Source organism: Anoplophora glabripennis, unplaced genomic scaffold (genome assembly GCF_000390285.2).
Source record: "Anoplophora glabripennis isolate ALB-LARVAE unplaced genomic scaffold, Agla_2.0 scaffold5, whole genome shotgun sequence".
Lineage (NCBI taxonomy): Eukaryota > Metazoa > Arthropoda > Insecta > Coleoptera > Cerambycidae > Anoplophora > Anoplophora glabripennis.
In genome coordinates, this window is record NW_019416525.1 from 1,055,885 (window position 1) to 1,078,898 (window position 23,014).

Consider the following 23,014-nt stretch of genomic DNA (forward strand, 5'->3'; position numbering starts at 1 on the left):
TCAATCGTATCCGACCCAAAACATTTAGGAATGACGAAATAACATGTTTTATATCGCTCGGTAATTTTAATTCAACTTAAAAATTATATTAAAAACGATGCTACAAAGTTACATTGCAACAAAACGATGCTTATATTTAATATTTGGTAAAGAATAGACTATTAAATTCCTCATTTTCGTCGTAGCACAAAAATGTAGATATTTGAAAGCGTTTATCTCAGGAATGCATTCTCGAATATCCAATAACAGTAACGACATCGAGATGGAATATTAAAAATTCCATTTTATCGCGCGTAAATGTTATTAAATAATCGATGAAGTCGTATCGTTGTTATATACGAAATTTAATATGGATCTAAATTTCACCAGAGGTCTATTTCCTTCGGATCGAAGCCGAGTAATTTATCCGCGAGATAGAGAAACGAATTCTCCGGAGATCCTTCCTCTGAACTCTAATGAGAATAAATTGGCATAAAAATTTAAGGCTCTTAGTATAAGCCCTGTTATATGGATAGCACTACTTGCTTTTCAGGAGATTTCGAGCAGAAAATATCCAATCGGTATCCGAACAGTACTTATCAACTGATCAACTCAATCTCTGGCATTATTTATTTTATCTCTCGGATCTCGTTTTATATAGAAAAAAAATAAGCATTAAATGTTTCGAGAGCCAAGTCATTCCTAGTTAGGAGCTTAGACTACAAAGCCCTTCCAAACTTCACATCGTCTACACGAGTTTTTTTCATTGTTAAAGGTGGAAACCATAGGGGACGCTTACATGGTTGTTTCCGGTTTGCCAGAGAGAAACGGCAACAAACATGCTGGAGAAATAGCTCGTATGTCCCTCGCCTTGCTAAAGGCAGTGGGGAAATTTCAGATCCGCCACAGACCCGAAGATCCTCTTCAACTTCGCATAGGCATACACACAGGTAGGCCTGAGGCAAATAGTCACGCCTTTTTATTTTCGTCGCTTTGTGTTATCAAAAGTGTAGTAAAAATAATGATTGTCCTCAGGTCCTTGCGTCGCAGGGGTGGTAGGCCTGAAGATGCCCCGCTACTGCCTCTTTGGCGATACCGTCAATACCGCTTCTCGCATGGAATCGAACGGGCTGCCTTTGAAGATACACGTCAGCCCAATAACCAAAGGCGTTCTCGATACATTCGGGACATTCGACCTGGAATGTCGCGGCGAAGTGGAGATGAAGGTGAGTACCTAAATTTTATTTAAAAATGTCTTCCGTTTGTCCTCCGGTGACGTTATTTGACTCAACTTCCCGATTTTGCTTCTGTCGATCCCACAAAATCAGAGGCGAAGTATTTTTTTCTGTTTGTCATTTTAAAATAAACGCCTTTCAAATATCCCTGACAGTTTAAATTTTGGAAGTAATTTTCTCGCGAAAATGTGGATTCTTCCTATCAGCGCCAAATTTCCTTTAATAGGGTAAACACCGCTTTTCTCTTGTTTAATTTTATCCAATTCCTTTTTCCCTTGAGCGTAACTTTTTTACGCGTATCTCGGTTATTATTCGTTCGCGGGATTGAGGACTCATTCGATCAAGTCGCAAATACGAAATCACAGCACGTCGCCGTCGCCTGCTAGCGCTGGGACATGTTGACTTGTGCCGTTGTATGGATACCCCCAAAGTGTTGTCCGCCTACAGCTGTTTCTCTACAAGTATTTAGTAAATATCAAATATTTTTAGATCTACGGGTTACATTTATATTATTAATGCAGTACACCTGAAATACTTTTATCTGTAAATATTTGTTGTGTGCATTTGACATCCCGTTAAATTCAATTTTAAAACTGAAAATTTCACATCCTGAAAATGTTTACACTAAGACAACATTCAAATCACGTTTCCCATCTAGTTAATATTAGGTTGCGGTGAGAGTGAAAGTTCTTTGAATTCATTAATAAGTTTGGGAGAGCTGATACAAACTTTCTCGCTGATCTATCTGTTTCTGTTGTTTTTTTTTTACCATACAAAATACAAATATTCGGACGTTACTTGACAGATGTATTCAACATATTTACAATTTTTAATATTCTGTATATGCTGTGTTCAGCAACGGAATAATTTGATTATTAAAAACCGATGTGCAGTTGGTACATATTTACCTTTTGAAAGTGGGTACTGAAATTTGCTATGTATCAATATGTTGAACGTACAAAACCTGTGACACAATAGTAAAATTGTATTGTGCAAAAATTTTTAATCAGACGGAATGCACATTCAAAACAAATCAAATACAAAATATGTTTGCAGCTGTTTTGCCCTTTCAAAATGACTTATTATTTTTTAACTCGCTTTTTCTCATTTATCACCGTTCACATTTTCTTATTTTGAAAAAAAGAAACAATATCTCGCAGGTTTATTAGAAGAATTAGAAGTAAAATCAAATTGGTTGTATGTATAAATACAATTAAAATAAATTTGGGGTAGCCGGTAAACAATTTCGTTATTGATCAATTAGTAAATTCCTCCGAAAAATTAATTTGGGACCATATCGCGCTCATATTTACAGAGTGGTTATCCACATTTGATTCAGAGGTTACCGTCGAATTCAAAACGCATCAACACCTTACCTCAGGCGTAAAGTACAAAGTAAATTTTTTTAATTAAAACAAATTAAATTTTGCTCTCTCAAAGGCCTTTTCGATTATGTTGTTTTGTAACAAACAAACCACAACCGATTTCTGTAAGATACAAATTAAATCTTGTATACCTACTGTTTTCTTATTAGGGCGTATTATTAAATTTCTCTCGATATGTTTTACACAAAATTATATCAAAGGGAATAAATTTCACTTAGGGCAACCGGTTAATTATTCATCCTTTGTGTCAAAAAACAGGCCCGTTTCAAAGAGGAATGGAACAGGTACCGGCTTTTGCTTGAACTCGTATATCCCAAAATATTTAACGTGCAATAATTAATTAAAAATATAAAATCGCTACGTTTTTTTAATTTTATCGGTGTTAATATACAAAAGCATTCACACAAGTCAAAGAGATGACAGAAGTATTTTAATAAAATACTTGAGTTAAAATCGTTGACATGAATTAAGAATAGGTCCAAGAACAGATCCCTGTAGCATTCCTGCTAGACAAATTAAATCAGAGCTTTCAGTTGTTTCTTTATAAGTGCGTTTTATGAAAACACAATCCAACGCTTTAGTAAGATCTAAAAGTTAAGAACATAAAAATCGTTTTTGCTCGAAGTCAGTTATAGAAAAACAGTTCCTGAATCTAAGTTGGTTCGAGCTGAAAAGGTTTTCTCAGAATAATTAATAATTTTTTTGTAATGAATCTTCCCTAATAATTGTTTTTATTTTTGGCTGAAAATATAAATACCTAAAGCAGCTTTCACACTTAGTCTAACTCAATTACTCATAATTTATGCCAAAAAACAGAACGAATTCTAAGGTTATCATTTATAACACAAATCCAACTGTTCATTAGGCCCCCATCTAGTTATCCTCGAGCGGAGTTCACTTATTTCAGAGATATTGCCTCCACTTCGGCCTATTATATTTGCAAATGAAATTTTAATGGGAACGGCGAATGATCCAAGGAATTCCGTTTGATTCCTTTGTTGTTAAAGGTGAAGCTTTAATCGCGGAATAGATTAGATTTTGCCCGAAAAGAGGACAAAAATTGCCGGATAGGATTATTCGATTAACAAAAAAAAAAAACGAATACAGAGACCAGCCCCCACATGCGGCCACTGAATTAGGAATCATACAGGTGGATGATTAGATTAAACATTTTTAATAGATACTTTTTGTAAGCATTCAAAACAATTTCACAATGAAAAGTGATTCTTTTGTGCGTTCACTTATTTAAAAAAAAAAATGGGATTTAACATGTACCATTTATTCCGAGGAAAACGAGGAAATTAATTTTTTCCGTGAGGTCGGATAAAATGGAGACATCTAATTAGTTTTTAATGCGAGTTTAATTTCAATTTTTTGAACTGAAAATATTGCTTAAAATATCAAAACGAAACACGTCAAGTTCAGATCCGAGATCCGAAGTAACATCCCCTGCTAAAACTTCAGCTATAAACAGATTTTAGAAGAATTGATTTAATGCAGAATATTTTTCGGAGACAAAAAATATGTAAGCACATATTTTATTGATACCTGTTGTAAAGCTTCGTCACTTAAGACATAAGCGTGTACAGTTTTCATAAAAGATTAAAAATACCTTTTAACCGTTATTTTATTGGGGAAAGCAGGAAAAATAAAATCGTTGAAGGCGAATTTAAATTTTGCCGTCGACGACCACGTCAACGTCGAGGACGCACTTATCTCGATGTAAAGCCTTCGCGAGGGGGATTCATATACGGTTCACAATTAAATAAATTTCAGACCACAATTTTCGTTCCATATTTCTCGCGAAGGAGTTATTAGGGCATGTGCTTTTCACACTTCTCGACGACTTAGCTCGCCCACATAAATATGTACGAAAAGCCGGGTTAGAAATTCCCCTGCCTTATTTCTATCCCGGGTTATACGTATATGTATTTAACGTTGGATTTATGGGTCGCATATTGCAGGGTTTCGATTTAATGCCCCTCTATCACCTCACGCTTCGTTGTAATCCAATGAATATTTTTAACTCGGCGCTCAGGTACCCACCGTCAGCAAACTCCAGCCCAAAAACATTTTAAGAAAAATGTTTCTACCAAAACATTAAATTTTTCACCGACAAATACAATTGCATTTAACTTTTTTTTTTGCAAAATACATTTATTTTTTAACCTTTAATTATTTTAAAAAATGGGGAAGCATTTTGCGTGAATAAAATTCAATAGCATTGCAAATTGGACGTAATTTTCAGGACTGCACATTTGACTAACCAGCTTTTAATCTGGGATAGATTAGCTTCAAACGTGTAATACGTATTTACCGGGAGAATATTAATGAATGAGGAACGCAATAAATCTTGGAGTGGGTTTGAGAGTGGCAAAACCTAATGCTGGATAATTACCATCAACGATTGTTGAGTATTATTGCAAATACCTGCGCCTCTAATTTTCACTGCAGAACGTTACGTTCTACAAAGGCAATTTAAGCGTGCCTAATTGGACATAATTACCTGCTCAAAATGAACGCGACAAACATATAACACAATGTTACATCCATGTTGTATCATAATTATTAATTATCATAATTTCTTTACACACGCGTTATATTTATCTTTAAGTATAAGTACAGTTATAAATGAGATGTTTTGTTTTAGGGCAAAGGAAAAATGGTAACTTACTGGCTGAACGGAGAGCGTACAAACAACAAGGTCGTAACAAAGCCAGGGCCGTCTCTGGAACATAAAATGAACAAACTTCCCACCACTCCAATTCCCATGAACGTCCGCAAAGAGATGGCTAATAACGGGAAACTGTTAAACGCTATGGGAACTCCAGCCCATCAAAACGATGAGGCTGAAGTACCATTATTAGCCATAACTTCGCCTCTGGATTATCATTCAGACTCCCATGCTTGAACTAGCCCAGAACTAAATTCCTGGTAGCTGTTCTTGTTCTGGGAATGTTCTTTGTCCAGACTATGTGCCCCTTTCTGAACCACCCGCTTAGTTATATACATTCTCTGTGTTGCCTATATGTAACCGATGGTACGTGAATGTTTTCCGGTGTTTATATATGTCGACGTCTAAGGATGTTAAATAAATGTAGAACGTTGCTCAGTATTATCTACTTTTGAACTTTATCGATGTATGATTGTTATCAAGGCAGAAAAATTGCTTTTCTTAAATGTCATTGATGTTTTGAGGATATCGGCAGTGTTATGATATAAGCTGAATTATCGTAATGTCTCTTTGATGTGATAAAAGAAATGTTATGTTGTAAAATGGATAATAGCTGTTTAGGTGTATCACAGTGCACAGATTATTCAAGTCTGAATATCGCAAACATTGGTGTTAGATGATATTACCGAGAGATTAAATTGTGCACATGAATGTTACTTACGACTAGTTGAAATATATTTGTACAACCCTAGATGCTGCCTCACATATACCTAAATACTTCCTTGATAAAGTAGCGAAGTCATACATTATATAGTCTCTTTTACACAATGAAAAGGACTGCTTGTAAACGGTTGGTACCTGCTTAGAATTGCGTGGTTCGTTGCTGTTTCGTAACACTACCAAGCTTTTCTTAACGAATGAGACGGGAAACTGTGTGAACAATGAATATATTTGAAGTGAGCCCTTCACAATATATTTTTGCCGTCTATAAATGTGCGACTGACCTTATCTACCTGACCATTCTCGCGGACCACACTTATTCATTTGAACAGTATTAAAAGATGCTGTAATTTAGTGCAGCACGGATTAGTTTTTAGGGCAATCGGTTTACTATTTTATGCATCTATAGTTCTTATACAGGGACGAAAATGTAAATAAAAAAAATATATTTCACACTTGTATCTGTTTAAAAAAATATGTTTAAAATATAAATGTAGGTAGCTGTACTGTTACTTATATGTGACATACGGGGGGGTGTCGAAAATTAACGACACCTTAAGAATACCCTCGAAATTTGTTCAAACATTGTTTTATTGTGTTACTATTAAGGGACAATGTTTATTATATGTTACTGAATGAGAGTATATGGCTGTTAAATATTTGTACAGTGATAGGTAACTAAATACCATAAGATGGCCAAATTTTTTGTTTTCTTTGCATATTTTCTATTTTTCAGTGAGTTATTTTGTGATACGAAGATTTGCTATCGTTATTTAATGCGTTTATTACTAATATTAATTTTAAAATATCTGGAGAATTAAAGTATACGAGGTGATTTTGAAAATTTGTCCGAATCTTTCTATAGAAAATAGAACCTATATGCTACCTGAAATGTATTACTATGCATAGAAATTGTCCAATTTGAATACCTAAGAGATTGCATTTCTTAAGTACTTGCAGTACCTATTTTATTGTATACCTTTATCTCACCCTGTATACGTAACTAAGTAAATTACTTCCAAAGACTATGTACTTAATAATTTAATATTTATTTATTTATACTATTGTATTAAAAATATCGTATGAAAGAATAAAATCCTATCATATAACGGTTTTTTTATTTAGTACCTCACATATGAATTACATTAAAACTGAGAAGCAAAATATATTTCGACTGTCCTATGGAGCAACGATGCAAGTGGCGCCATCTGTTGTTTCTTAAAAAATTTTAAATCTTAATGAGAATAACTGGCAAATCGACGCAACGATCAAAAAAAATTAATCGGCAAATAACAATTTTGTACTTAAAAAGTTAGTTCCGAATCGCGCCGAATATGTCTCGTCGTCATAAGTTGAACTGACCACGGCTACTGACGAGTTAAAAAATTGAAAAAAAATTACTCGGCAAGGCGCAATTTTATACAAAAAAAAGTTAGTTCCAAATGGCCTAAAAGATGGAGACACATATATATCGCCGACATAAGTTGAACGTGAAACAATGAACCCAAAGTTAGTTTTGGGAAGGGGCAGGTGGGCGGGTGAGGGTTTAGAGCAGAGCGATGATTTCTCCCACGAACAATTAGATAGGTTCTAGCAAAATTTAATGAGTATGTTTGTTAATAATAGTGTTTTTGTTTGGAGAAAAATATGAAAGCCCCCCCCTTTTGGCAAATGAGTTACTGAATATTAAAATTCTTATCGGGGGTGTCATGATTTTCCGTTCAACCTGTATATGTGACATGTAAGTGCTGCCATCTTTTGATTAATTAAAAAATTATCCAAAAATGATAAGCCCTTAATATTAGAATTCAAAAATGTAAAACATTTTTGTTGTGGGCGTTACGATTATTTAAGATCTCTGGCGAAAGATTTTCTGAATATTAAAATTCTTGTCACAGTCTCACAGTTTTCCGTTCAACCAGTGCTCATGAAGTGCTGCCATCTATTGGGGCCATATTAAGACATTTGTAGACACGCACTATTTACAGGAATAAAAAACGCACTGCTTTCCATTATTTATTATTCAAAGAGCGTATATACAAAAATTATGACAAAATATTGAAATCATTGCTTAGCTATAGTGTTCCTTATAATCCATGGAATGTACCTATTGACCATCGTGTAGATGCCAGGACTGCCCTTATTTCCGCAACCTATGCCCCAGGATACCACTCCAATTGATGCCCAACGTGTATTGCTCAACTGATACATCAGAGGGCCTCCGGAATCACCCTAAAATCAGAACGACCGTTTAGTTAGAAAATAAAATACCTTAAATTTTCGCTATTATACAGGGTGTTAGTTAAAGGTGATTTTAAACCAAAACGGTTATATAAATATGGATCTGCTAATGAATAGTTTTTGAGATACAATGTTGAAATTAAAAAATTACCCTTTCCAAAATATTTCTGAAGATGTTTGCTACAGAATGACGAAACGTAACCTAATTATTTATCTAATTTAAGGATTCACGTCCACAGAAAAATATGATACCGGTGGAAATAGTGGAAGTTACTTTCACTAAAAACCGCAGAAATTGGACGCTGTAGAATATTTTGAAAGTTTTATCACTGTTTCAAGCTCCTTATGTTGTTTCCAAGAAAAAATCTTTCATTTTATTCGAAAAGTCATCCAAATTATTACTTTAACTTTCATTAACGTTACCAAGCACTCCATTAAACCGAAAGGGCCCCACAGACTTCGTTCCATTCATGCGAATGGGGCGTACGGACCAAATCCCGCGAACCGAGAAAGGCAACTTATCTAACCGAAACATGACGGTGAAACTGTACCGCTATTTTCTCCACACATTGTGTGTCTGGCACCTTCGTGCACGTTTGCGCGGCCCAATTCGCACGAATTGAATGAAACAAACTTTTTTTGAGAAACGAGTCCTAGAAATATTTTACATGTAATGAAATAATAATAATAAATAATATCTCTACCCCTCATTCTATTCGCAAAGACTAGCCCAGAAGTTGAAGACTTGTACGGGAGAGGGGACGGCATATTATTCAGTAGGTTGCATGTGCGAACGTCCGGGAACGCCTTACGTTGGAAAGCCCTAACCACCGTTAAGCGTAGGAATGAGAGAAAACTTGGAAAACCTCATTAATTAGGGCGGTGGTCAAACGCCGACTGGTCAATCTCTCACACTGACCCAAGTGAACGTTGTTCCATCCTACCATACCCGCAGAGAGGCTGACTAATTCTTCTCGATATCTTTTTTCTTGGAAACACCACAAGAAATTACAGGAAGTGATCAAATTTTCAAAATATCTGCTATTAGGCTGCTTTCGGATGGTGGTCGCTAGTTCCCGCCACTAGCGTCCACCACATGTTGCAGGGCCAGTGCCTAGCGGCAAAATATGAATACACCGCGACCGTATCGGCTGGAAAACATATCAAGACAAAATTTTTTTGACATCTTCACTGACGTTCGTCCCCGTTCAATTTTCGGCGAGGACTCTTTTTAAAAAAGAAATTTCTCTTAGAAGATGCTAATAAATCACCTTCACTATATAATGCTCGCGGCTCGCGGGGAAAACCTTTTGTAATACCGAATGCCTCTTTTCGAGGCCGAGCGTGGGAGCGAGAGTGACCCACAGTCCTTAATATATGATATAGTTTAGATACTTACCAGACACGAATCTTTCCCTCCTTCATATCCAGCCGCACAGATATTGTCATCCGTGATCTTCTGTACAAAGGCATCAACGCAGTTTTGGTGTGGCCAAACAGGAACCTCCACTTGAAGCAAAACCTCACTGGTCGGACCTGCGTAGTACTGTTGCCCCCACCCGGCCACCACCGCTACTTCATTTTCGAAAGTTTGACCAACAGGCGGTAAACAAATAGGCCAAATGTATGTGTTGAAGGTGGTCGGCTTATCCATCTTTACAATGGCAATGTCGTTTTCGTACGTCGATAGTACATATCCTTCGTGTTCTATAATTTTCTCAACTCCGTAATCACGTGATCTTGTCTCGTTGGACGTTGCGAAGTTGTATTCACCTAGCCTGACCCGTATTTCTGCAGCTGTAAGACTGAAATACATAATAAGTTAGTGAAGAACCCTCATGAATGAATCACGGTAATACCCTTGAACGCAATGCGAGGCTGTTAAAACGTGAGTGTCCGTTATAAGAGATCCTCCACAAAACTGTTGCTCTAAACCCTGTTCTAATTGCTTCTGACGATAAAGGGCAGCTATCCAAGGCCATTCCTGAATTCCCGATTTTGTGTCTTTGACGGATCTTCCCTTGTCTGGAATACCACATCCTGAAAAAACAAAATACTTAGCCGTTCTATGCACAGATGTAAACTAATTTTTCTCGCATCTAAATAAGATTTTACGTAGGTACCTCATTAACAATATTTAAAGTATTTTTTACACGTTTCATTTAAAGGTATTAAGATAATTCAAGCTAGTAAAAAAAAAAATCCTTAAACTTCTAATTATATTTTCCAAACTTAGGTATTTATATTAGCAGGAAGTACCTTAAACATTTTCATTTACTAAATGTAAAAAAAAATTCATATGATAAACATTATTGTGTTGTAATTAATAATTATTGTCATTGTTCTTCTTCTTCTTTTTGTTGGCTTCACCCACGGGGGTATTTAGCCAGACAATTACCATAATACTCTATGTATATCGACTAACAAACATAACCTCAAATGTTTCAGACACAGACTTCTTCTTCTTCTTCTTTTCTTGGCCCTCACCCAGTTTCATAAGTTATAATTTTTATTCTTGGGAATGCACCATGAAGTATATCTGAGGTTAAGTACTCATATTCCCTCAATTGATTTCCAATATCTTGAAGAAGTGTGTTATTACAATATGATATACAAATATATACGGCATGTATGATTGCTATTGTTACCACAGATTATACAGTTGGCCGAGCTGAAATATCAAATCTTAGAGCGCATGGTGAACTCCACCATTATTATAAGGCTTTTTTTCGCGACTGAATATTGGTGAATATTGGTTTGTAATTACTATTTCTATCTCTTTTGATCTTAATTGTCATGTGATAGTTTAAATCTCATTAATAATAATAATAATAATAATAATAATAATAACAATAATTCTTTATTTGTTTTGTTGCTACAAACTAGTTATGGATTAGCATTGTCAAAAATAAAAAACAAGAATATGAGATGAAAAATTCTACACAGACATAATATTAAAATAAAATATATAACGACTAGTGACGTACATTTAAAACATTATTTATTATTAAGTATATATAATTCTCGTATAGGTAACTATATTCACTCATACTACACGTACGACTTCACACGCGAAAAAAGCCTATTACCTCTACTTGGGTTCTTCAAAAAATTCTTGGAATGGGCCTAGAATCGCAAAAACACTACTTTATTATAATTAATGTATGTATGAGATCTAGTTGGAAGGTCGTTTCATGAACATCCAACATAACCTCTCAAACTGAAAACTAAGAACACGGAAACATTCTTCTTCTTCTTTTTTTTGGCCTTCACCCAGAGGGTATTTAACCAGCTTAAGAACACGGAAACACATGATCCCAAACTCACATATTCTTCTTCTTCTTCCACAAACTACGCAAATTCGCGCTGAATTTAAACTTTAAAACAAGTTACTACAGTAAAAACTTATAAAATGAAAATTTTATATCCGTGTCAAATAGGGTGTTAGTGTCTGGAGCCCCGACATTAGGCTATTGATTATACCAAAAAAAAACAGGGTTAAAAGGAACTATGACATGCAAGCAATTTTATTGCATAAATCGTTCAAAAGGTCATTTTAGATGAAAAAACCGCGGAGTGCTATTAAATTAGAGGGTGGAAATTGGAGATAGAGGTGAAAATGCACTCCTTTCAGTTTTTTTATTGTAGCTCGAAAACGAAGCAAAATTTCACTATAGTTCATAGGAAAAATTATTGAATTTTCCATCGAAATGGCTTATTTAAAAAATTTAAAAGGAAACTTATGCAAAAAATTTATTTGATTTAAATATTATGTTACATGCCATGAAAAGCAGGAATATCAACTAATTAAAAATATTTCATGAAAAATTTTTCTAACGACTTCCTACTGAACGAATAAAATGCTTAGAGAGAAACAAGAAACACACTTTACGAGTATCAGTGTTTTCAGCGGATCAGAATCTACTTACATCTTTCACAAAGTTTGCACAACTAAGTTAAATTAAATGGATTTAGAAGGTATTAAATTTTCGTCTAATAAAATATGTATTGTATACCCTGAGAGTACCAAATATGCGTCAGTTTTCAATGTAATGATGAAAATATAGCATAGGTACCTGTATTAGTAGCATTATCGTCGTAATCATAACCTCCGGCTGGTAAATCCATCACAATATGTGATCCTGCTGCACCAGAACTAACTAAGTCATCGGGGCAGCACACTCCAACAAATCTAAAAAAACATTAATATACTGTACTTTATGTTCGATATAACTAAAATTTTAAGTAAAACCGTTATACACAGTAATTTTAATATTATCAATTATATACTATACTAAGTCTGGTATATTAATATTTAGTATTTCTGTAAGTTCTTACGCTTTTTCTATAATACAGAGGAATTCCAGCTTATTTTCTGAATTGCCCATAACGTCCATTTGACAAAATGGCAAATGTTTGCAGTGACCTTTCATATCTCCTGGACCAACACACTCCTGATACCTTCTATTAAGCTATAAAAAAAATTATGATACTTTTATTAACCTTAGAATAAGCACATAAATAAATAATAATAGCAGTTATGCCCCATAAATGTGGTATTTTTAATAAATGTTAGCAGTTGTATTGTGAGAGAGGCCAAATAAGTCTTAGAACTATTTTTTTTTACCTTAAATCTCAATCCTATATAGCGTTTTCTTCTCACATGGTCCTTGTTAAAAAAGTCGTCTCTATCATTCTCTAGCCTTGGTTTATTAATCAGAATTCTGTTGGAATCTAAACAAAGGGCAAATATATTAGTGCTATATTACCTAATATTTATTTTTTCAATACCATTTTTTACAACGTGACAAAGGCTACTTTGAAAGATTTCTAAGAAAAACAAAACTATTATCCAAGAAAAGCCCATTATAAATCCAAGCACTAACCATGCCGAAATAAAAATAATTAAGTTACTGATAGTGATAAATCTTCTTCCTGTTTTTTTTTTTATCACCATGTAGGAGGATGTCATTCGCTCTAATATCTTTTTTTATTTATTTCTATAACACATTACGAATTTTATTTTATTTTAAAGGTAGTCAAATAAATTCAGAAGAGTTTTCTAAAATTACTCTACGGACTAGATTCCCCGACTAACATTGAGTTACACCGTCAATATCTAGCAAACAGCTGTAATTAATAATTATCAACATTAAAATTCGTATCTAAATATATTAGTTATATATAAAATATATTTTATTCTTGTTGTTTTTGCAAATATTTTTGACATTGTCGTTTCAAAACTTTTTCTTTCTGATCGTCCACTTTTCTACTAGTAAAGTTATGGTCATGATCTACCGTGCTTTAAAAATTAAGTGTAAGGGCTTTAAAGCCAAATTATAACCCGGGACATTACCACTAACGGCTTCCCGGCGTTTTCACATGACCCAACATCGTTCAGTGCGGTCGTATCGCAGTCTCCTAAATCCCAAGTGTTTGTAGAGAGATGTGGTCTAAATCAAATGCTTTTGTTTTCTTATTCATAGGATCGGTACGCCAACACCACCCTTAAAGCAGATCAACCCAAACGAGACTTGAAAAACAGAAATAACAATTTCCATTATGGTTACAGAGCCCAAAAATAATTTTTTTCGTAAAAGTCCCAGTCAGAATGGTTTTAGTTCAACGGAAAAAACGTGTTGCGTTTAAAAATTGTACCATGACAAAGGTCGTTATTTCATGCACGGGAAAACGAGGTCACACTAATATTAATAAAAAACATAGTTTTATTAATGACTTCCTCCAGTTTAACAAATTAAATAAAATATACCACTTTCTCGGACTTTCAATTAGAAACAACCAAGAGGATCAGCGACTAACAACCAACGAGCTAAGTATAAAAATCAGACTATCGCTCACACACACACAAATCAAAGTTCGCTGCATGCTATCACGCGAATAGTTGGAGACAAAATAGACAGAATTCGAACTATCTAAGCTACGTCAAAATTAAATAACATTCTTTTTTTGTAGTCAATTTTATAAAAATTATTTTAATTTCGTTTATATTCTACTTTTTTGTTAAACGGCTTGTACAAATCGAGACACCCTGTGTATAATAATCGGCATGGAGGCATTTTGCCATGAGGCAATATTTTCAATGGAATATGAAAGCTGAAAATACCGTAAACAATTCATCCCATTTGATTGTCAACGCGTCGTACAGCCAATATCGAATTCGTATAACACGTTCTATGCTGGAGGATTTTCTGTATCAGAAATTGAAAAATGACCAAAATATCAAACGATGTTCGCGTTATACCGGGCCCGGTTATCACTTTTGGGGGAATATATGGTTTATGACATGCAAATTATTTCAATAAAATATATACGCATCCGCTACGTTAGGGGAATTTAAACGAATATACAAAATCCCTTTGATATATAAAGCACAGTGACGGGTAAAGTATTTAAAATATGGAACACGTTACATTTTTAAAAGCAACGAATCCGCTACATTCCACAACCCCAAAAATTCGAAAAAAGAATATTACATTCTTGTTAATGCTGACCTCACTATTAAATTTTTAATGTTCTTTCTTTAACCCTTTGTTCCCGGCAAAATATATTAAGGCGATAAATGATGAACAAAGAAAAATGTCTAAAGCCATTTACGTGAATTTAAATACGAGTTTTGAATACGCTCCTATATTTATGCAGATCGGGCCAATTAAATATACACGATAGTAAATTTGCCGCGTTAAAAATGTGAAACTAAAGTATTTTTTACCTTTCCATATATGTAAACATTGGGAAATGTTAGACCGCTCGTTTTACATAAAAGCCATAGTATTTTGTAACACTTCACACGCATTTGTGATCCTTTGCCTCGATTTAATAACCACTTGGCGCCAAGTGGAGTTCGCTGTAAGAAAACCTTCACGCCGTATCGTGGATAGTTCAAATCAAATAGACCAGTCCCTTTCTTCATACGAGGCGTGCAAGATGCGCCTTTTATTTTTATTGTTGAAACGTGTTTTCATATTTTGCTTACTGACTTACATTTCTTACCTCACATTTTCTTGGTTGGTTACTTTTTTAAAATAACCCTCAAAAATCAACACACAAAATATTGGAAATATTTTCAGTACTTTAAATTGACTTTCTACGTCGATTTGAACAGGATCTTTACGCAGTAATGGTTTTCTTCGTTTGGTAAACACAATGTTTGACATACCGGAGCCCCCGTATGAGAAATTGTGCTTAATAAGAGTTGTTATCCGCTGTTAAAACATTCATACGGATTATAATGTATACAAGAAGTATTTTTACGAGTGCCAACTGAACTGAGTGATAGTAATGAGTGGGCGCATGTAAATGAAGTAAAGGAATGATGCAGTGGTATCAGGTTGGTCTGCGAACTGTGCCACGATAGTTCTCGAACTGGCTATTTGTTTTGCAATCATACGTGGTAAATGCTGAGACTGAGGCAGTCTACGAGATATATGATTTAACTTATCTCCTTGCTTATAATATTCCCGTTTCTAAAAATAACGATAATCCACCCCTGTACGAAATCACGGGCATCGCGAAAAGCTAAAATTCGATGCTATTTACAGAGAGAAAACTCCAAACCACTTAAAAGAGAATAACGCCTAATTGGGATGTTGTTATGTTTTAACTGATACCGTAACAGCTTTCGTATCTGCAAACATATTATAACGACTTCATTAAAACGAAAATAAGAGGCTAAGTGATCGCATAAAAGAGTGAAATTATAGCAACTCGGAGCGGGCGTCCTCAAACGTTGATTTCTGAAATGTAGAATATGTGCAGGGTGAATCATTGTAAGTGTAAAAAAAATCGGAAGAAGATAGACCATGAAAGACATTTTTTATGCAGTTTATTAAAAATGGTATTAGACATAAAAATAAATAAAACAAACAATTTGGAAATATATAATTTTATAATCGTAAACTGTTATCACAAGGTGTATTTAATTTTTTTAATTTTAAACCCTGTAACTCCTAAATCGTTTAATAATTAGAGTCAGGTATACATAATAATAATAATGATAATGATAATGATAATGATAATGAAAATGATAATGAAAATGATGATGAAAATGATAACGACAATGATAATGACAATGACAATGATAATGACAATGATTCCATTTTAATCATTATTATGAAGTGTTTAAGCTCAAAAAACGTGACCTTTTAATTTTTTCAAAAGTTTGACTGTTTGACACATAGAAACGGTTCGCTAGATCGAGATGAAACTACACAGGGTTCTTCTGGGTATATCAAACTGTAAAAGTCATGTCATAAATTATACTTTTTTTACTGTTTTTAAAATTCGTGTAAAAGATGAAAAATAAAAAAAATTCAGAGAAATTGCGGCAGTATGTTATAGGAAATTTATTCCTATATATCAATAATTGAAGACAAAAGGATCCTTTTCCGATAATTCGGTGAAAAATGGTCTTATCGAAATTAAAGAAAAAGGAAATTGAAGCTGAATAAACAAGCTATCTGGTCCATGCACCGGCTTAGCTGAAAAAAATTTTTTGCAAAATTTTTTTGTGGCGGTATTTCTTAGAATTGCATGATAAAAAATTTCGACCAAGATCTAAAAACTAGAATCTTAGAGCTTCAAAATGTTTTTTTTTTAATTCCTGATACGACCATTTTTCACCTAAATACAATCTGTCAAAAATCACGGAAAAATTTCGGAAATTCATTTGACCCTATAATTTTTTGCATTAGTGTATAAGGCAAACTCGCAACATATCTGACGCTCTCTATCTTCCTCTGAATTTTTCACACCTGCTGTAAATTATCCTTTACATTGTTGGGATGAAACTTATGTGAACCTGGCACCCGACTTATCAAAATTCAAAATTTTTTTTTAAATTCTTATAGATTTTCGTTTGTAGTTGTTTTGTTATAACAATATTTACGTTTGTAGTAGCTCAAGAAAAAAGTTATATGGCCTATAAAAAAACGCATCCCCCCCAATTTGGCCGCACTTAAATCTGATGGTTGATTCCTATAGAAAATCGTTTGTAGTTGATTGTAGTGAACGAATTTTCGTTTGTAGTAGCAAGGAAAAAAAGTTAGAGCTATTTTAAAAATTTGCCATGAGTAAATTTAGAAAGCGCTTCTAATTTGAAGTTTATTTGTGTATAATAACTTCTATACGTCAAATTATGTTTTTAAAATTGTTTAAAGTTGTTAGTAGTTGCACATATTTCGTTTGTAGTTCAGCGAAAACTAACTAAAAGTAACTACATTCCAAACTATGGCTCCAAAATCGGTTGTAGTTGTTTGTAGTAGCGTTTATTTCGTTTGTAGTTATATGAAAACTGACGAAAAGTTACTAAACTCTAAGCTCTGGCTTTAAAATCGTTTGTAGTTGTTTGTAGTAGCGTTTATTTCGTTTGTAGTTCTTCGAAAACTTACGAAAAATCACTAAACTCTAAGCTCTGGCTTTAAAATCGTTTGTAGTTGTTTGTAGTAGCGTTTATTTCTTTTGTAGTTCTCCGAAAACTGTCGAAAAGTCACTAAACTCCAAGCTCTGGCTTCAAAACCGTTTGTAGTTGTTTGTAACAGCGTTTATTTCGTCTACAGTTACATGAAAACTGACGAGAAGTTACTAAACTCCAAGTTATGGCTCAAAAACCGTTTGCAGTTGTTTGTAGTAGCGTTTATTTCGTTTGTATTTACATGAAAACTGACGAAAAGTCACTAAACTCCAAGCTCTGGGTTTAAAATTGTTTGTAGTTGTTTGTAATAGCATTTATTTTGTTTGTAGTTCTTCGAAAACTGACGAAAAGTCACTAAACTCTAAGCTCTGGCTTTAAAACTGTTTGTAGTATCGTAGTATCGCAGAGTCACTATACTCCAAGATCTGGCTCTAAATTCGTTTGTAATAGGAGTTATTTCGTTCGTCGGAGGTGCACCGAGTCAATATGCTCCTATAATTTATAAGATAGAGGTCAACCCAGAGCTTGGAGTTTAGTGACCTTTCGTCAGTTTTCGTGTAACTACAAACGATATAAACGCCACTACAACTACAAACGATTTTAAACCCAGAGCTTGGAGTTTAGTGACTTTTCGTCAGTTTTCATGTAACTACAAATGAAATAAACGCTACTACAAACAACTACAAACGGTTTTGAAGCCAGAGCTTGGAGTTTAGTGACTTTTCGTCAGTTTTCATGTAACTACAAATGAAATAAACGCTACTACAAACAACTACAAACGGTTTTGAAGCCAGAGCTTGGAGTTTAGTGACTTTTCGACAGTTTTCAGAGAACTACAAACGAAATAAACGCTACTACAAACAACTGCAAACGGTTTTTGAGCCATAGTTTGGAATGTAGTGACTTTTAGTTAGTTTTTGCTGAACTACAAACGAAAGATGTGCAACTACAAACAACTTTAAACAATTTTAAAAACATAATTTGACGTATAGAAGTTATTATACACAAATAAACTTGAAATTAGAAGCGCTTTCTAAATTTACTTATGGCAAATTTTTAAAATAGCTCTAACGTTTTTTTCCTTGCTACTACAAACGAAAATTCGTTCACTACAATCAACACGATACAAACGATTTTCTATAGGAATCAACCATCAGATTTAAGTGCGGCTAAATTGGGGGGATGGGTTTTTTTATAGGCCATTTAACTTTTTCTTCGAGCTACTACAAACGAATATATTGTCACTACAAACAACTACAAACGAAAATCTATAAGAATTTCAAAAAAAAAATTTGAATTTTTAAAAGTCAGGTGCCATGTTCACATAGGTGCTTTGTTAGGTCACGTTTTAAGTCACGTGACTTTTGAAATAGGCGAACAACCCGTAAAATTTTTATTTTTCGACCTAAATGGGTGCGGTTTGGTTTGCTGGATTCCCCGAACGAAAAGCTAGAGGGACGCCAGAGTTAGTTTTTCGATATTTTCAACGGTTAAAAAGATATAGAGGGGCTTTGTTTTTACCAATTGGATTTCCAATAAAAACAGCTTTAAAGCCAGAGCTTCGAGTTTGGACACATTTCGTCAGTTTTCGAAGACCTTCAAACGAAATAAACGCTACTACAAACAACTACAAACGGTTTTGAAGACAAAGCTTGGAGTTTAGTGACTTTTCGACAGTTTTCGGAGAACTACAAACGAAATAAACGCTACTACAAACAACTGCAAACGGTTTTAAGGTCAGAGCTTGGAGTTTGGTGACATTTCGTCAGTTTTCGAAGAACTACAAACGAAAAATGTGCAACTACAAACAACTTTAAACAATTTTAAAAATATAATTCGACGTATAGAAGTTATTATACACAAATAAACTTGAAATTAGAAGCGCTTTCTAAATTTACTCTTGGCAAATTTTTAAAATAGCTCTAACGTTTTTTCCTTGCTACTACAAACGAAAATTCGTTTACTACAATCAACTACAAACGATAATCTATAGGAATCAACCATCATATTTAAGTGCGGCTAAATTGGGGGGATGGGTTTTTTTATAGGCCATATAACTTTTTCTTGAGCTTCTACAAACGAAAATATTGTCACTACAAACAACTACAAACAAAAATCTATATGAATTTCAAAAAAATTTTGAATTTCGGGTGCCAGGTTCACATAGGTTGGGATGAATTATAAAATTAAACAAACCCAGTGCATTTTATTCTTTTAATGCAGGTTTTTTTTATTATTAACCAAGCATTTTACTGAGGTATTGAACAGCAAACAAGTTTTTAAATATCAATGTAATAAAGCATTAGTACCTAGTGCATTGAACAGGGAATTATCGAATCCAGGAAAGTTCAATTACCATTCTTACATCCACCGCACCATGTACTTGGATTGTCGTTAAAAACAACAGCTAACAGCCTTGACAAACAAGGCGCCACTATGCAAATATTATTAGAAGAAAACAAACAGCTTTTTACGATATATCAGAGCGAAGAAACTAGTCTCATTTGAATCAATATTAATTCTAAGTGTTTTTACAGTTATCGTTTATTTTGACCCACAATCCGCTAGTGTGATTCTATGGCGGATCACATTCATCTTGACCCCCAACCCAACGAAATGTTTGCAATGGCCAAATACCGACGCGATGTGTGCCATTTTTTCTAGAGCAAACGAATAATTAATCACTTTTTTTTTACACGTACGCGTACGCTCTTGATTCTCGAATCTTGCGGCTTGATAAAAATTAACGCAGACAAATCCGCGAGAAAGGTCAAAGAATCAGGTCGCCCACGTACGCGTCTTCTTCGGGGAAAACAGCCTCCTCTAGGGGGTGACCGTAGGTACCGCGAGTGGTTTTGTTACACCTGAGCGCCGGTCGTAGTGGAGCAAGTAGGCAAAAACCGTAATTTTGCGACAATATGGTTATTAATTGTGCCATGTGTTGGCTGTCGCGATCGGACGTGGGATTGGAAAAAACAAACCAGTTGGATGAAATAAGAAGTACAACGTGAGTCGGAACCTGTACTCCATGAACTCAGTTAATCTATACACGAACGACTACCAGGCGCGTTCGATTAAAAACGCACTTTTTGCGTTAAAAAAGTTAATAGTAACAAACTGTCCCTTAAAGTGACTATCTCACCCCGAATATACAGCACGAACTATAATAGTATACTCGCAAATATGTTTGACTGGCGTAATTACATCTACAGTGTATTTAACTTCAAACGAATACAAAGCCATAATTTCCATAACAAGGAAGATAGAAAAAAAAAACACTGAGAATAAACATCATATGATATCTCTATGGAAACAGGCAAAGCAAACAAAGCAAACTGTCAATCACAATCACAAAAATAACTCTTACCTGCACTGCAATATTTCAATTTTGTTAATGAAATTTTACACTATAAAATTACTCAATTCTTTGCTTCTTTGTTCTGGTAACGTCGCGGTTTGATCGACACTACACATAATACCCAAAGATGACCTTTAAATAATAGTATTTTTTTTACTTTATCGCTCTTGTGAAGGAAGTAATGGCTCTGTATCCATTGTAAGTGGAACACACTGTATACAATGAGCAAAATTTGATATCCTGTACAAGACCCTTGAAAAAAATGTTTACGATTAAAGAAATAGTAAAAATCAATGTCTATTTAAACTTGACAATTGCCATTGCATGAACTTGGAAATTCATTACATCACCGTTGAGCTACATTAGAAATAAATGAAAAAAGCTCATGCGTTACATTTGTTTCCAAGTTGAATCTGATTGGAGTCTGTTGAACAAGCCTTGTATTAAATTATGTGAACTGGGTGACACAAAATTAATTAGCGATTTATATTTATCACTTTATTTCATAACAATCACTAGTTTGGTACATGAGAAATATAGGTGCAGTCAGAAACAACGCTTTTAATAAAATAAGTAATACTATACCTAAAAATGAAAATTAAGTTTGAACAGATTTTAAATTCTTAATTACTGATAACTTCTTGTATCGTAATTATAAGACAACTTTGTCGACACAAAGTTTTAAATAAGAAACCAGATTATATTTTCTAGGTTGAAAAAAATCTCGATTCTGAAAATTTCAAATCGATATACGATAACGAACTAATCATTTTTTTTATTGAATTTGATGAACAAAAGCATAGAAATAAATCACGAAACACAAAATTTCTCTAGGCAAAATTTACTACCGCACTGAGTATCAAACTTTTTATTTTTTAAAATTTAAGTGTATTTCTATTTTTTTGTTCATCAAATTCAATAAAAAAAAATTATTAGTTCGTTGATATTTATTTTTAGAGGTCGCTCGAAAACATAGGTACCTATACTACTTTGAAAGTTAAAATAATTATGAGTGACCTTTAGAAATTAAAATATCGATAGAAAATGATAAAATAACGAGAAAAAAAAATTTAAAAAAAAATCAATATTTGACGATTTTGGAAATTTTTAAAAATCTTGAGCGACCTCTAAAAAATTGTTTTTGAGCTGATTTTCTGAGGACTCTTAAAAAAAATTTTTTTGGGCCACCCTAATTTATATACTTATTTAAATTTTTAGAATATTGACTTTTAGAGTAATTAATAAATTAAAATTATATCGATGATACTGAGCATGCTCATTAAAGATAATTTCATGTAAGCGAAGTAGCCTTGCAACAGGATATCAGTCAAGGAAAGATTGGTTATGGTTAAGAGTACGTCTATAATAAACCACTTGATGAAAAAACACTCGTTAAACATACTGACACAGTACAAAACAAGAGAAAATACGCATGATGACAGCTTTAACATATTATCAACAAGAGCTCACCTGCGTATGAGGCTATTCTTCCCGAGCATGCGCATTAGGAACAGCACGGCTAATGTTAAATTTTTACTTTATTTCAATTTAGGAATATTCTTTTATAACGTTTCTTGTAAGTTTTAAGCACATTAGAGTATCTATTTTACGAAACACGTGTTTGTTCTTAAATACTTGTAAAAATAAATTAATTTGAAGTTGATCATTTTTATAGTATCTTTGTAAATAGTACACAAGGGTCAGATTCTCTGTACAATTTCAACTATGACAATTTGTTGCCGGTTGCGTAAATATGTGACGTCACACTAAAAGAGCCTATTTGATTCCTCTCTTTTTTCATGTCACCTGATACTATTCAATTTCTTAATATTAACGAATACCTACGCCAAACGACTTTTCGGAAAGGAAAATAGATTTTCGAACGATTCAAAATGGATTCTGAAGAGCAGTAGTTTCGGAGCCAAAACGAGTTTCGCACTTTTAGGTTAGGATATCTCGAAAACATTACGTAAATAATTAGAATTCGGATTT

General features: G+C 33.9%; 2 protein-coding genes across 3 annotated transcripts in view; one reads left to right on the top strand and one right to left on the bottom strand.

Annotated features, from left to right (window-relative positions):
* The window catches only part of LOC108907454 (atrial natriuretic peptide receptor 2), a 40,604-nt gene extending 34,389 nt beyond the window's left edge, over positions 1-6,215 (top strand). The window contains exons 14-16 of the mRNA XM_018711144.2: positions 755-929; positions 1,015-1,205; positions 5,250-6,215. Of these exons, the coding sequence (XP_018566660.1) occupies positions 755-929; positions 1,015-1,205; positions 5,250-5,510 (627 nt within the window). The 3' untranslated portion in view covers positions 5,511-6,215. The remainder of the gene's footprint in view (positions 1-754; positions 930-1,014; positions 1,206-5,249) is intronic.
* Positions 6,216-7,996: 1,781 nt separating this feature from the next.
* Positions 7,997-15,039, bottom strand: LOC108907455 (trypsin-1-like). 2 transcript variants are annotated; one of them, XM_018711148.1, is made up of 7 exons: positions 14,965-15,039; positions 12,862-12,968; positions 12,573-12,706; positions 12,311-12,426; positions 10,094-10,274; positions 9,634-10,039; positions 7,997-8,225 (listed from the first exon to the last, which is right to left on the bottom strand). In XM_018711148.1, exons 3-7 carry the CDS (start codon positions 12,665-12,667, stop codon positions 8,058-8,060), a joined length of 966 nt encoding a protein of 321 aa, XP_018566664.1. In that variant the 5' UTR covers positions 12,668-12,706; positions 12,862-12,968; positions 14,965-15,039; the 3' UTR covers positions 7,997-8,057. The 2 variants fall into 2 exon arrangements, with proteins under 2 accessions (XP_018566664.1, XP_018566663.1); XM_018711147.1 differs by lacking the exon at positions 14,965-15,039 and adding an exon at positions 13,026-13,118.
* Between the last annotated feature and the right edge of the window lie 7,975 nt (positions 15,040-23,014).

Coding starts and splice junctions, on each gene's coding strand:
- LOC108907455 (XM_018711147.1), bottom strand. CDS start 13,101: ATGGGCTTTTCTTGGATAATAGTTTTGTTTTTCTTAGAAATCTTTCAA. Junction 12,707..12,861: donor ATATAGGATTGAGATTTAAG/GTAAAAAAAAAT, acceptor TTTTTTTTATAG/CTTAATAGAAGGTATCAGGA. Junction 12,427..12,572: donor CTCTGTATTATAGAAAAAGC/GTAAGAACTTAC, acceptor ATGTTTTTTTAG/ATTTGTTGGAGTGTGCTGCC.